General features: G+C 34.4%; 1 protein-coding gene across 1 annotated transcript in view; it reads right to left on the reverse strand.

The window, feature by feature from the left end:
• Positions 1–1237: 1237 nt before the first annotated feature.
• Positions 1238–16960, reverse strand: part of LOC106879044 (multiple PDZ domain protein) — a 293438-nt gene continuing 277715 nt past the window's right edge. The window contains exons 26-29 of the mRNA XM_014928462.2: positions 15559–15579; positions 9942–9971; positions 6039–6144; positions 1238–3135 (exon numbers count right to left, since the gene is read on the reverse strand). Of these exons, the coding sequence (XP_014783948.1) occupies positions 2859–3135; positions 6039–6144; positions 9942–9971; positions 15559–15579 (434 nt within the window). The 3' untranslated portion in view covers positions 1238–2858. The remainder of the gene's footprint in view (positions 3136–6038; positions 6145–9941; positions 9972–15558; positions 15580–16960) is intronic.

The following is a 16960-nucleotide window of genomic DNA, read 5'->3' on the forward strand; positions in this document are numbered from 1 at the left end:
TACTAATCAGGTGAGGTTGACAGTTTATTTGCATACAAAACCTCAGTTTCGTTGGATCTGAGTAAAGAAGACTGTGTGGTCTCCATACATTGTCAAGGGTACACAAGAGAAATGAAATGTTATTTAACACAAAGTAAAACCTGGCAACTGAAAGCTTTCTTCATGCTCATATATGTATGTATGTGTGTGTGTGTGTGTGTGTGTGTGTGTGTGTGTATGTATGTATGTATGTATGTATCAGAGATCTGCTTTCCTGGCAAGTGATTGAATCTAGGATTGTATTTTGAAACTAAAACAATTACAGCATAGAAGATACATATTAGCCACTCAGATACACACAAAAGCTGCTAACTTCACTTAAACATTTATTATTTAGTGCAATGAAAATTTTGACACCAAATAATAGATGTTTAAGTGAAGTTAACAGTTTTTGTGTGCTTCTGAATGACTAATATGCATCTTTCATGCTTTAATCATTATATTCTGCACTTTAACCTAAAGTCTGTGGTTATGCTGGGACACTATCAGTGCATAACTTGTTAATTTCTAAGTGACACTCTGTGCCAGCAACAATTAATAATCTAAATCAGAATTTATAGAAAATTGATAATTTCAGACTGAGATTCTATGAACTCACCTATATAATTTTTTAAAAGTGTGGCTTGTGTCTGTATTTCTTTGGGCAATGAGATGCTGTGAAGTGTTATTTATATTTTTACACAACGGTATTAGTGACACAGTTGCTGTGAAATGGTGTTAACCCTTTTGATACTAACCTGCCTGAGATTGCCACTGGTCTTTTGATACAAACCTCCTGCTTTAAAGTGATTTAAATTAAGACCTTCTTCCATCAAAATTTCTTGTTGATTTATGCTTCAGACACCAGCTTAATAATAAGTTATTTTACTAAATTCATTATTTTAAAAATTAATTGGAATAAAGGCAGTGTATTTCAATATAAATATGGAAACAAAAGGGTTAAATATTGTGTGTTTGTATGCTGTAACTCACCTGAGACTGTTCCCTAGTTCTACGATACAAACTTCCTATTTTAAAGTGATATAAAGTAAAACCTTCCATCAAAATTTTCTCTAATTTATGCTCCAAACACCAGTTTAATAATGATAAATTTACTTAACTAAATTCTTCATTATTTTCAAATTTAATTGAAACAAAATGTATTTCAACAGAATATTGTAACAAAAGGGTGAATTATAAAAATGAAAACAAAGCTCAGTTATTTTAAAATACAAACAAATATATTCACATATACTGGTTATGTTTTGTTTTACAGAAAACAGGTAACATTTTTTTATTATTTTAATAAAAAAAACCCAAACAAATAGAAAACAATATATATAAAGAAAAAAACAAGTAAAGAAAAATAGTTACCTGGTTTGAATGAAGATGGAGGTGGTGGTGGGGAAATTAAAAAGACGACTAAAATGATGAAATAAGGAAGAAAATATATTTAAAAACAAAATCCCAACAACTCCAACCCCAATTTAAAATTAATATTAAACGACAGGCACTAAGATAGGATAAAGAGATCCCAAGAACTTTTCAACAGAATCCATGTGTTATCCATATGTAAAGAATTTAATTGAAACTTTGTAAATTTTAATTATTATTACTTTTTTTCATTTCTTTTGGAATCTACTCTTCTTTTGAGAAGTTTTATCCTTCTACCCACAACCTGGCAGTTTTTTTCCCCCCCATATCAATTTTTTGAGTTTGAAAACTCAATGAAGAAATTGTTCAAATTATATTTCTTCTCTTAAAATTAGAATTTTTTTTTGTTTTTAAAAAAATTTATTGAAAGTATTAATAGTTTCTTCTGGGGATCAAAAAAAAAAAATAAAAGATAAGGTTGGAATCGATTAGTAATAACTATTAGAAATTTTTTTAAAATAATGAATAAATTAGAAAAAATGGCTGCTACCATGATTTCATTTAAGGAAATTGAAATTTATATATAATAAAATAGAAGGGTTTGGATGGGGTGGGACTGGAGGTCTGATGTGGTGGGTAGAGTGTGGAGGAAAGAGAACCAGAAGAACATTGCAATGTTTCATGGTACATGTATCTTATTCTAGAGGATATTGCAATTTAGGAAAGTTAAAATATAGATAATTACTCAATCTTGAAAATGTGATATAGGCTATCTGAAAAAAAAAGCAAAATAAAAAACCCAAGAAGACCCTCAAAAAGACCCTGATCAACACAATTGCCAGTTATTAACAGGAATATCTTGTTATCAACTAAACCGATAAATGGTAAAAGTTCCATATTTCTCTTTATTTCATTGTTTCTTTTTCAAGTTCATTTTGTTTCTCTTCTCTTGTGTTGTTTGTTTATTATTATTATTATTATTATTATTATTATTATTATTATTATTATTATTTTTACCTTAGAATTTATAAATTATCTTTGGTAACAAAAGTGAAGTCAAATGAGCCTAGAAAATATTCCAGTGGATGACAAAATTAAATTTCTTTTTTTTGTGACCCTTTTTTTTAGCTTTTTTTTGTTTTTAATATTTTTACAATTTTAGAGTTAAATTATTAAAATTTATCGCCAACATAAAATGCATATTCCGGATATTTGTCTTTCAAATAAAATTTTAAAACATTTTTTCTCCATTTTTTTTTTTTTAGTTAATATGTGAATAATTTTTAATTTTTCTATTGTTGATTTCTCCATTGGTTATTTTCCCCTCCCCCACTAAAACATATAAAGCATGGTCCATAATGTTCCAAACAAATGGATATTTCTTCACATTTTTCTGTATGCGTGTGTGTGCATGTGTGTGTATATATATATATATATATATATATATATATATAATGCTTTATCTTTTAGGAGGTGATTGTGAGTGTAACTTTCCCTTGTGCATTCTTCAAAATGGAAACTGCTTCTTCATGAGTAACACCATCGAGGTTGACTCCATTTACTGTATGAATTCTGTCTCCACGCTTCAGTTGCCCATCTGCTTCAGCAGCCCCTGTTGCAAACACTGTTTTCACATAGATTGGTAAATCACCATGTGGGCTGCCTCGACCGCCAACTATTGAAAATCCTAAACCTTCTGATCCTCGTTCCAACACAATTAACCGTACTTTCTGATCATCCAATCTGAAACATGAACAAAAGCAACTATTAGTTACATAATTTCTTTACTTCAGAGATGAGTTATTATTACTATATTAGTAAGGTGGCGGGCTGGCAGAATCGTCAGCATGCCAGGTGAAATGCTTAGCGGTATTTTGTCTGCTGTTATCTTTGTTATGTTCAAATTTGGCTGTTGACTTTTGCCTCTCATCCTTTCGGGGTCGATAAATTAAGTACCAGTTGCGTACTGGGGTTGATCTAATTGACTGGCCCCCTCCCCCAAAATTTCAGGTCTTGTGCCTAGAGTAGAAAAAATTATTAGTATATTAGTATTACAGGGAATCACAGCACAAGTGTTTTCATTGTGACACCTAGAAGTGGCCAAAATGGAGTTCCTCCAAAGGGTCTCTGAAGTAATGTTATTCAACAAGATGCATAGCTCAATGATCAAGGAGTATCTCCAAGTTAAGTCACTATTTCTCTGCATTGAAAGATCACAGTTCTGGTACTACAGACATGATTAGAATGTTGCAAGAAAGAATCACAAGATGAATTCTCCAAGCTGAGCCAACTGGCAGGAGACCTAAGGGTAGACCAAGAATGAGATGTTTGGATAACAATGTCTCTGGTAAACCTGCTGGAAAGTTTAATGATGGTTACTTCTGATAGAACTTTATAGAGGAGGTACCTGGGGACTCAAACCCCAACAACCCTCCTAGGAATAGTGGGCTGAAAGGATAGCTGGATGGATTGAGTTAATACTATTTTCAGTTATTCAAAATTTATTTTGGTCTCATAAATAATTATCCATGAGTTACAAACCTCTTGCTGTTCAGATGGTACCAGAAATTAAAAATAAATATTTTCTTTTCATTCATTTGTTCTAATGTCTGTCTTTTTTTTTCATGCTACTAGGAGTTAGATGAGTGCATATTTATTGAGGTTTTGTTTTACAGCAGCATGGTTAGGGGAACTATAATACACAAGAGTAAACTGAGATATTTGATCATCAATAGGCTGTGTGGTAAGTAGCCTGCTTACCAATCACATGGTTTTGGGTTCAGTGGATTTGGTAGAAGGAAACTGGAAGAAGCCTGTTGTGTGTGTGTATATATATATATATATATATATATATATGTGTGTGTGTGTGTGTGTATGTATGTATGTGTGAAGGTGCATGGCTCAGTGGTTAAAGCATTGAGCTTACGATTGTGAGGTTGTCAGTTCGAATCCTGGACCGTGCTACGTGTTGTATTCTTGAGCAAGACACTCAATTTCACATTGCTCCAGTTCACTCAGCTGTAGAAATGAGTTGCGACGCCAGAGGTGCCAAGCTGTATCGGCCTTTGCCTTTCCCTTGGATAACACTGGTGGTGTGGAGAGGGGAGACTGGTATGCATGGGCGACTGCTGATCTTCCATAAACAACCTTGCCTGGACTTGTGCCTGGGAGGGGAACTTTCTAGGTGCAATCCCAGGGTCAGTCATGACCGAAGGGGGTCTCAGTACAGCAGCAGCAGCAACATATGTGTGTGTGTGTGTATATGTGTGTGTGTCTGTGTTTGTCTCCCTCAACATCACTTGACAACCGATGCTGGTGCGTTTACGTCCCTGTAACTTAGTGGTTTGGCAAAAGACCGATAGAATAAGTACTAGGCTTACAAAGAATAAGTTCTGGGGTTGATTTGCTAGACTAAAGGCAGTGCTCCAGCATGGCCGCAGTCAAAATGACTGAAACAAGTAAGAGAATAAAAGAATAATACCAACGAGCACCCTAAATTCTTCATTGACCTTATTGCCAACACTCACTTTACTGACTGCATCTTTGAAAATGGTTTGCACCACTCTCATAAGCCATTCATCTACATCTTTTTTAATGACCACCAGACTGCAGATCATGGTATTCTGTCAGAGGCTTTCTCCAAATCAACAAATGCTAAGTACAGTGGATTACTTGTAGCTAAGAATTTCTTTGCAAATGTTTCACAAAGAAGAGGGCATCAGTAGAATCCTGACTTGGTACAAATCTAAACAGCATCTCAACTTCAGTGGTACCCCTACTTGCTACAAATTTGAACAAACTCTCATCTGAATTAATTTTCTTCCTAATTAATTGTGCTTAAGCTCTTTCCCAACATGGTCTGACAGTTTGATACCTCTGTAGTTACTTCTTTCTAGAATGTCTCTTCCTTGTAGTTGTTGAAAATAATATTATTTTGCCAGTCTCTAAGTATTGACTAAGACAATAACTATCTTGAACCCAACATACTTTGCCAATAGCTTTCCTTGCCTCCACTTAATCTTTAGTACACTGTATTTTTTCTAGATTTGTTTCTCCTGCCACTGTTCTGTTACTGCAAAGGAGAGAACTCAATATGGAGACATGATGCATCTACAGTGTGCTAAAGGTTAAAGTGGAGGGAAGTTATGGAAAAGGAAAACTGAGGAAGACATGGGATGAAGTACTGAAGGCTGATCTCAAAATGCTGAGCCTTATAAAGATGAGAGGGCCAAGGTATGTGCCATATTGCTGTACTCAAGAAGGCCAACCCACTACAAGATGCCATGTTAAAAGCATTGGTGTGGGTGGTGGTGTCATGTAAAAAGCACTGGTGATGGTGTCACATAAAAAGTACCGAGTAAACTCAGTCAAATGGTTGTCGTTAGGAAGGGCATCCAGCTGTAGAAACCAAGCAATGGAACTTGGTGTGGCCCTTGGCTTTGCCAGTCCCTGTCAAGCCATCTAACCCATGCTAATATGGAAAATGGATGTCAAATGTGGTTGATGATGATGACAAACCAACTTATTCCACTTTCAAACAGATAGGACGAGGGTTGGGAGGGGGGGAAAATACAATCATAAGTTACAGTTAAAAAAGAATTAGATAAAAAAATAAATGTTGGAAAGAGGAAACTGTTTCTACTTACTGATGACTCTCTAAAAGTTCTTCAATGGCTTCGTCAGTGAACGATGCTGTTTCACTAGGTGGATGTGAAGGTGAACGACCATTAACGTTCACTTTTCTATCTTCTCCTGAAAGTAAACAATTACAAAAAAGTATATGAGTGAGGTGTTTATCTTCATATGGAAGAAGACAGGACCCAAGACCCTTTACAGGGCCTCTGATACTGATGCTTGCAACAGAGTGGACCCTGTAAAAGACATTCAAAAGCCAGGTGCTGTTAAACAACATGATGAATTAAATCCACTACTTATGTAGGCTATGGTAGGACTTGAACTGACAATACCAAGAGCCAGAACTAATATTACATGGCATTCTGTCTGATGCTCTACCATCCAAGACTGGTATTCTACTTTATCAACCTTGAAAGAATGAAAGGCATTGGTGGGATTTGAACTAAGAACACTGGAATGAATACCACAAGGTATTTTGTCCAGTGCTCTAACAACTCTACCAATGAGCTGCTTATAAATAAATATTAGAATTAGAACTGGTTAAGTTAATGAAAGGGCTCTACATGGTTGCATGATGACTGGCTAGAAACAGCAGCCATGTCTTCTTTCAATCACATTTTATTGTTTCAGAAAAGAAAGACATATTGAATAATGATACATTATATTTAGGCAAAACAAAAGGTTGGAGGGAGGTGATTGGTTACAGCTGGAATGCTTTTGGTCATAAGTCAGCTCAATCAAACAATCTCTAGTGGTCAATCACAACAGTTATTATTATTATTATTATTTCAGTGGTCAAATTTTTACTGTATTCTTTCACTGCATGACCAAATGTAGGTTTTGATCTGGGTGAATGCAGTATTTAGTTTTATTTTAGTGTTTCCCTGCTCTATTGAACTATTGTCACACAATGTATGCGCAGATATTAATAGTGCTACTATCTATAATATCATTAATATTCTACAAATACTATATATATATATATATATATATATACATATATATATATATATATATATATATATATGTATATATATATATATGATATGCTTGAGAAGACCTGTTGAGTGAAGTAAAACCAATATCATAGCTGTGGCCAGTGCCTCCTGACTGGCTCCCATGCTGGTGGCACGTAAAAAGCACCATACGAACGTGGTCCATGCCAGGTCTACCCGAGTGGCTCCCGTGCTGGTGGCACGTAAAAAGCACCATACGAACGTGGTCCATGCCAGGTCTGCCTGAGTGGCTCCTGTGCTGGTGGCACGTAAAAAGCACCATCCAAAGTTGGCTGATGCCAGTACCCACTGACTGGCCCCCATGCCAGTGGAATGTAAAAAGCACCCACTACACTCTCGAAGTGGCTGGTGTTAGGAAGGGCATCTAGCTGTAGAAACATTGCCAGATAAGAGCCTGGTGTAGCCACTGGCTCTCCAGACCTCAGTCAAACCATCCAACCCATGCCAGCATGGAAAACAGACGTTAAACAATGATGATGATATATAATATATATATATATATATAATTCATTTGTTAAATTGTATACATGACTATGAACTAAATGGAGTGAAAGCCATGCAGGAGTGGTAAAGGGAATGGTGGTAGTGATGATGATGTGATAGTGATGCTAATGATGATGTGATGATGGTGGTGGTAATGATGATGATCATGGAGATTGGAATGCAGAGGTTATGAATCATAGTGGACAACATGCTGTCATCTTAGACAAGTTTCTTAATGCTTCACACACTACTCTTTAGTAATCTTGTAACATAATTTGTATGATGATGTACTCACAGAAAACAATGTAAAACCCACTATTATCTGTTTGTGTATGTATGTGTGCATACATGTTCATGGCTACATGGCTAAGAGGTTAAAAAATTTACATCTCACTACTCTGCATAACACCTTGGGCAAGTGTTTTCACTCACAGCCTGTGTCCAACACAAGCATTGTGACTAAAACTGGCTAGATGGAAAATGTGTAGATTGCACTATCAGATGGATGGCACCAAAGTCTCTATGACACATTGTACCTTGTTGCACAGATTTTGTCTGGGGTTTATGTTAAGGCTACAAGTATCTGTGAAATCAGTTGCCCATTGGACACTGTAAAACAGGAAGTAGGCAGTTCAACTGTTCAGAATATACAATGTGACATAGCTGAACCTTTTAAATTTCTGGTACAATACATTTGATGTGTTGAGTTTCTGTACAGTTTCCATCTACCTAAATTCATTCACAAGCCTTAGGTTAGCTCGAAACTATTGGAAAGGTACTTTCCAAGATGCCATGTGGTTGTACTGAACTGGAGATCTAATGGTTGTGAAATGAACTTCTTAACCAGATAGGTGCAGGCATGGCTGTGTGGTAAGAAGCTTGCTTCCCAACCCCATAGTTCTGGGTTCAGCCTCACTGTGTAGAACCTTGGACAGGTATTTTCTACTATAGCTTTGGGCTAATCAAAGCCTTGTGAGTGGATTTGGCAGACAGAAATTGAAAGAAGCTCATTGTATATATATTTACACACATACACACATATATATATATATATATATATATATATATATGTTTGTGTGCCTTTGAGTTTGTGTTTGTCCTCCACCACCACTTGACAACCAGTGGTGGTATGTTTACAGCCCCATAACTTAGTGGTTTGGTAAAAGAGACTGATAGAAAAAATACCAGACTTAACAAAAATAAGTACTGGAGTTGATTCATTCAACTAAAAATTCTTCAAAATGGTGCCCCAGCATGGCCATGGTCTAATGACTTTAACATATAAAAGATAAAAGATTCAGCCATGAATGTGTGTGTACATGTATGTTTGGATGTGAGTGTGTATGTGAATGGTTAGATCTCTGTCAGTTTCAATGATAAATATTCAGTTGTCCAATCACTTAATTCATACACTAGTAGCTGAGTATTCCACAGGGTTGTGTAGGTTCAGCATGAATTTTAGGCAGAATCAGTGTAACACTGTGTGTGACAAAGTTGTACCTTCTGAATTAGAGGTACAATCCACCCAAGGCCTTCTATACAGTTTCCATCAATCCAGTATTACACATGAGGTATGAGTCAACCGAAAGATATAGAAAATAATATTTGCCCAAGACACATGGTTACAACAAACTCCTTAACCATTCGACCAAACTCTACCTACCCTATACGATAAGTTGAAATTCACCTACCTATCAAATCAAAGTAACCTTTAGAATGTGCAAAATTTAAACCCCCAAACTCTATTCCTCCTCCTGTGATACTCTCCCAAAATATGCCCCCCATCACCACCACTATACCCAGACTTTTGAGTCTTTGTAATTAGTGTCTTGTTTACATCATTGAATATATTTTGAAACAATGAAATGGGTGGCTCTATGTGGCCACTTGACTTCAAAAAAATAGTAGCCAAACATCCCTCAAATTACATGCCATCTTACTAAAGACCATATTACATAATGTAGTCCTAAATACACAAACCAGGAGATAGATGGGATGGTCATAGCTGGAACATCACCTTTGATTACAGGCCTCACCTGACGTTAAACAACTACAAGCCTCTACTTGCTTGCCTGGTCTGCTAGATATAGCAGCTAAATCTTTCTCACAAAACACTATTATTTTATAAAAGAATGCACATTGGATAATGTAGTCAGAGTTGAAGAAGGTTACACTATTCCTGAAAGAGAAAAGAAGAGACAAAATGTGCTGGTCCCAGCTTGAAGCCTTTTGATCAAGTCTACTCAGTCAGGATTGAGCTGGGGCGAAACATAGAGAACAACTTGCATGCATGTCTTAGTGAGGTTAACTTTTTTTTTTGTTGCAGTGCAGTAGTGCATTTGAAGCAGTGAGCTGCAGTTTAGTTGTAATAATAAAAGTTAAAGAGTGATATCTGCAGTTGTGCTCATTGCTTACCTGGGACTCTCAGTCTACTTCTACTACGACCTAATTAGGATGGCAACAACATAAACAGAATAAATGAATTAATAATAAATAAAGTTTTTTTTTTTGCAAACTTTCCTAATTTTCATCTGTAATATGTACCAGCAGATTCAATGAGAATGTGCTAGTTGCTGTTGTATTTCCACAGTGGAGAACAACTCCTTCAAAATACCAATGTCTTGACCTTTTGTATGTCTCAATAAATGACACCCTAGACCAATGAATCAAACAAAGGGTTTTGGGCTCTTCATGTTCGGATTCAGCAAATAAATTATTTCCCAATGTCAGCCAACTGATAATAAATTATTTTCATGGTAAGTAGAGAGAATCAAAACTATGACACATATTTATTCATAATAGAGTCTGGCAGATTCAAATGTAAATATGCTAATTGCTCTTGTATTACATCATTGGTGAAAAACTTCTTGTATTCATAATACACTCGGTTCATTAGTGTAAGTGAGGAGGGGGATATAATACAACAGCAATTAGTATGTTCACATTCAAATCTGCTGTAAGATATTAAGAATGAATGTCTATATATCATCATTTTGATTCTAGCTATTCTCTGTACACATGAAGATTTATAATTGGTAAGAACACATCAGCAAATAATTTGTTTACTGAATTTTATAAACGAGAGCCAAAAACTACTCGGGTAGTTTTGGTTGAGAGACACACAAGGTTGAAACACTGGTGTCTCAAAATCCCCTTACCCGACATAATTGAGTGTGTTATGGAATACACATTCATCTGAAAGGAGAAGTTATTTTAATTTATATTCGAATCTGCCAGAACTTATTAGCATCTATCATTGGCCTAATTTTCACTGCTCACCATGTACATAATTTATTTCCTAATTTAAAAAAAAAATTATTTTTTTTATACAAACTTTTACTTTTAATATAAATTTTCCAAATAAAGAAGTTGTAAAGTACAGGCTTCTGTTATTTTTTTACATTTGCAATTTGTTGTTTTAAGTGCAAATGAAATTCATAAGGCAAGGATAGATTGTAATGTTTATGGGGAACAAGTTGTGATGATTGGAGAAGGGGAATTTTTCAAAGGTATTTTACAATGAAACTAGAAACATAAAAATCAAAATCTGTGATTTTTGATACTCAGGGATTGTTATTGCTATATGTAAACAAATGACAACAATAATATACCTTCAATAACAACGAAAATAATTATATTAAAATATCTTTAATAGTAGTGGTAGTAGTAGTAAACCTTTCAACTATAGGTAGAAGGCCTGGAATTTTAGGGGAAGTGGCTAGCTGACTACATCAACCCTAGTGCTCAACCGGTACTTGATTCAGGTACAAAGCCAGTAATTTTGAGGTGAAGCAGCTGGTCAATACCACTGGCCCCAGAACTTGATCTGTACTCTATTTTGTATAACCTCAGAGGGATGAAAGGCAAAGCTGATCCAGGTGGGATTTGAACTCAAAACATAAAGAGCCAGAAGAAATACTGCTAAGCATTTTATCCAACATTCTGCCACTCATTGCCTTAACAACAACAACAGAATTTTTAATTAATATAAGTAATAATAACGATGTCAACCTAGAGAACTGAAGGAAATACTGCTTAGCATTTTTGCCTGAAGCACTAATGCTAGCAGTAATAATAACAACAACAAATGCCCCTATTTTGTTGTTATTATTAAGGTGGCATTAACTGATCTAAACAAATGCCTAGTGGCATTTCTACCAGTTTTGTGTATTGAGCTCAAATTTGCCTTTCATCCTTTTGGGGCTGTTAAAATAAATACCAGTTAAGAGCACTGGGGATCAATGTAACTGACTAGCCTCTCCTCACAAAATTTCAGGCTTTGCACCTGTTGTAGAAAGAATCATTATTATTATTTGTTTTGTTTCAGATTGTCAGATTACCCTTTTGATTAAATGATCAGTTATTAAGAACACAAATACAGAATCTTTAATAATGGAATTAAAAAATAAAACTCAATTTTTTCTTTTGCAATTAAACATATTGACATTTTTCAATTTTTAGATGCAATGAAGAATAAAAAAATTATTGAAATAAAGGAATAAAAACATAATTGTATAACTACAAAATTAAAATAACATAAATTAAATTAAATGATTTTTCCTTCTTTTATTCAAAAGGAACTGAAGATTAAATTGCACAATCAAAGTAATAATAACAACTGTTTCAAATTTTGGCACAAGGCCAGCAATTTTAAAGAGAGTGGGCAAGTCAATTACACTGAATCCCAGTGCTCAACTGGTACTTATTTTATCAGCTTCAAAAGGATGAAAGGCAAAACTGATCTTAGTGGAATTTGAACTCTTAACCTAAAGAGCCAGAAGATATGCCACTAAGCATTTTGACCAATGTGCTAACAATTCTATCAGTTCACTATCTTAATAATAATTATAAGGGTGGCAGGGGATTTTCTGTTTTAAAAGGATTGTCAAACTGCTTCCATCTAAAGCTACTTGCTACAAATTGTGTGTGTTTCATGCAAACAAAATAAAAAAGACAGAAGGTACAAGAGAGGGCAATTACAGAAGATGAATTAAGGTAAGAGGGAGAAAGAAGTTAGAATATGAAGTGTGGTGGGGAGGGAAACAAAGTGATTGGAGTGACAGTGTAGAAGAGCAGGGTGAAGTAGGAGAGACTAATGTTGTAACTAGTAGTGGGAGGAGGGAGAGAGAGGGAAGACTAATTGTAGGAAGTGGTGAGAGAGAAATGGCAGAAGATAATGGGAGAGAGATACAGATAGAGATCACGTTTGATGCTACAAGAGAGAGGATATGATGTGACGAGTAGTTGTAGAGATAATTGACAGTAAGAGAGCATGGTTGTTATTAATGCAACAACAATTGATGAGAGAGAGAGAGAGAGAGAGAGAGAGAGAGAGAATGGCTAGTAGTTCAGATGGCAACAGTAAGAATGATGCCATCAAAACAAATAAATGAGTGGTCTCAGCAAGAGGGCGTGATGGCTGACATTACAGAAGGGTAAGTGGAGAATAATAATAGATTCAATGCTATGCCTTGTTATTCAGGTATTGCGGGGAGGGTAGTGAGATAAGATGGTGGCAGAGGGATATTATAAGGATAGATCCAAATGTTTTCCTTCATTTCAAGGGTGGCATGAAACAGTGAATGTGTAGAGGGGTGATGGGTAGCAGAAGACTAACAACTGGTGATAGGTGTCTGTGTGTGTATGTGTGCGTGAGACAAGGCTAAAGACAGCTCCAAGTTTGAATACAGGTGATAAGAGTAGAAATTCTTACACTCAAAATACCTTACATTACTATTTAAGTTCATACACCAAACTTTATGTATACTTCTGGAAATGGACTTATAAATCAAAGCAAGATAGAAGTAGGAAGAGTTAGTAAGTCTTGACAAAATCCAGAAAAGTTGCATTCGTATCTTTGGGATATCAGCACATCCATAATGAATTAATGTAGAAATGTTTATGATAATCAAAAACATGCTTTTATCCAGATTAATTATTATCCAATTTTAAAAGGCTTTTGATTCTATTAAATACAACTTCAGTATCACAGATAAGGACATACAAATAATAATAAATACTACAAAATAAATTACCTTCTGTAACAATAATGTAAATAAAAAACAACAACAACAGAACAATATTAAACTTTTTGGCATAAACATTGGAGTCAGAGACTTAGCAGAAATCTCAAATTGGTTTAAAACTTGATACACAATAAATCCTAATCAGTTTTCCATTGTTATATTTTGGGATGGTAATTTTTTTTTTTTTTGCCAAATAAATATGTGCACTATATATTTGTTCCTCATTTTAGCTTTATTATTGTTCTTATTTTAGTATCCTTTGTCTGAAATGTTTCATCACACATCTTGTAACCTCTTCAGCAACAATCCATCCTTTCCAGAAATATGAATGAGCAGCTTTGGACCAAATGATTCAATACAATCTATAAATCTCAATTCCAACAACTTCACATAAGTTCTCATAAATATACCTACAAATTTAGGTAAGAAAATATAAGCTATATTTAATGATGAAGCCTATTTAAATAGAATAGCCCTATGTGTATAATAACAAACTAGCATCAAGCTGCTTCAAATAAACCATTTAGTTGTCAGAAACAAACAGCTGAGTAAGGCTCATGTGGTATTTAGACAATGTTACAACCCAGATTGAAAACATAATCCTTGTTATTGTAAAACTACACTCTCCCCCAAGACATGCATACAGGAAATTTTTCCGCACAAACTTCCTCAAAACAAGCTATCCAACACTGGCTAAACTTCACTAAAATGCTATCACTCAGTAATAATTCTAATTATCAGAACACAGGCAATATTAGTTCCCTGAAAATAGAACAATAATTCACAGAATGAGAGATCAATAAAACAAAATAGCCTAGTAAAATTTAGTTATCTATGCAGCTACTGTCACATCTAACATAAACGAGAATGGAATAAATTACATTGGAATGAGAGTAAATCAATTTAAGACGAGATATAATCTGCATAAATATATATTTAGAACAGAGTATTTTGAAAATTAATATCATAACCAACACAATTAAAAGTATCTTTCAGACAAAGCAAAACCATATTTAAAATCTAATTCTTTCAGCAGCATGTATGCAAATTTGAAAAGCAAACATTGAAACAAATAGAGTTAATGTTTTCTTGCCATCAAAACAAACATACTTTCTAAGGTATTACAATGGTATCCCACTAATGATACTCTGAACTAGCAATGATATATAACCCATTTTTAAAAGACATTTTAGTGTTTTTCAGCATCTTATAGATCAAATAAGAAATAGGTTCAATTACTTTCCTATATTAGCTTGTTTACTCAAAGTTGCTTCTAAATTAATTACTAATAGACCACTCAGCTGCCAAAAATGAGTAGTACCTGTTTTTCAAAGGGCCATCCTTGTCACACGCTATGTCACGCTGAATCTCCCTGAGAACTACGTTAAGGGTACACGTGTTTGTGGAGTGCTCAGCCACTTGCATGTTAATTTTACGAGCAAGCTGTTCCATCAATCGTATCAGCTGGGACACTTGTCGACGCAACTGACTAATAGACCACTTAAACACTCCTACTAATAGACCACTTAAACACGTGTGCACAACATCCCATTATGTACCAGCCAATGAGAAACAGCATTTAAAAAATGTGAAACAATGATTGAATTATAACAGTGTATTAATAATAAATTATATAGTTGGAATATGTAATGGTGAAAGTGTAAAATTTATCCTACATTACATGATAAACCATGCGTTAACAAAACTTTGTAGTGTAATGTGAATGCATTATATTCAGCCCTTAACACACAGGTATATACACATATAGACAGTGATGGAAAGAAAAATTATACAGGTGGCAGTACTCCCTTACTTTTCAGCTCACAGAGGAGGGGCTTACAACACTTAACCTTCATTTCCTCCCAACTTCTGCCTTACAAACATTTGTGAACCTCTATTTCCTATAATGCATATCCATCATGACACACACACAGTGAGGTATCTACAGTCAGTAGGGTCTATGTTCCTAATGTGCAGAACTGAAGGAAATCTAACAAACATCTTACCTTGCTTAATCCTGTCACCAGCTTTTTTTTTTTTTTGTTTTAGTTAAGAAAAAATATATTAATGTTATTTTTTTTACAGCTTCTACATTGTTAAATATATATAGTAAATATATTGTCTCTATATTTGAAATACTTTTTGCATTGTTTTTAGCCTGATTTCTTCATACTATATACATATGTATAAATAGCTATATATATATAAACTAAAATCTGACTAAACGAGACCAATGGAAGAATCTCTACACGTTTACTCAATCTACTGACAATAACAATCAAATCCCACTCAAATTCCATTGCAACATATTTACAAAAAAAAAGGATAACATAGAGCTAGATAGACTGTGACTGTGATAAAACAGTGATATGGTCATGGCTGGATACTTGAAGTATCTCCTGAACTATGTTGATTTATAACTTTCAGGTCATGCAAAAGGCTAGGTTTTGCTTTTCCTCTTCTGACTAATCCCCTGCTCCTCTAAGCAAAATTATTAAAAATATTGTATTTTGAGAACAGAATAAGATGTTATGAAATAGTCTGCCTCATGCACACAGGCTGATGAGGCCAGAGTTTATTTGGATATCTGAACATACAAGACATACCAATTAAACACACACACACACACACGCATATACATATACACCTTAAAAACCCATGTAATTTATGCACATTTTTTTGCAAAAATAAAAATAAACTTTAGGTTTGTTGTACTGTTTGCGCCAATTTCAAACATTAAAATGCCTTCTGGCAGCTCTATTGCCATGTTCAAATGCATATTCAACATATTTAATTTCTCCTTTGCAGTAAACAATTCATAAGTTCTGCTCATACTGACAATAGTGGTAATAACAAGTTTTAAAGTTTGCTTGACATTTTATAAGTGTAAAAAGGATTAAAATTTCAATATTCCATATCAAAGGTTCTGACAAGAACAGGTGGAAAAGAATTTTGTTTACATAATCAGTTTGATCAGTCACCTTCCTCTATCAGTTGAGTATAGTGTTAGCCAAACTGATGTTTATTGGTAATTAAACTTAATTTGCAACACCTGTGCATATTTATCAGCTTTGTTTTTGTTGGTAATTCTTATCAACAACTTTTCCTGTTATCATGATTTGAGAAGACATACAGCAGTATGCTAAAGACGGGACAATCTCTTATGGGCAAAAAATGTAAAATAAAGTTTATGATAAATAACACAAACACTTCGTAATTTAATAGCTTTCAATGTGATACCTGTTAAACAGAAATTATTTTTATTTAATGAAAATTTAATAAAATCTAATTATAAGTAAGCGAAATTATGCTAAATACAACTAAACTGAAAACCTTTTTCCCCTGGCTATATCAGCAATTTTGAAAACTCTTAGGTGCAAATTTTACATGAGTAGAAGTTTTTTTTTT

The sequence above is a fragment of the Octopus bimaculoides genome, chromosome 23 (genome assembly GCF_001194135.2).
Source record: "Octopus bimaculoides isolate UCB-OBI-ISO-001 chromosome 23, ASM119413v2, whole genome shotgun sequence".
Lineage (NCBI taxonomy): Eukaryota > Metazoa > Mollusca > Cephalopoda > Octopoda > Octopodidae > Octopus > Octopus bimaculoides.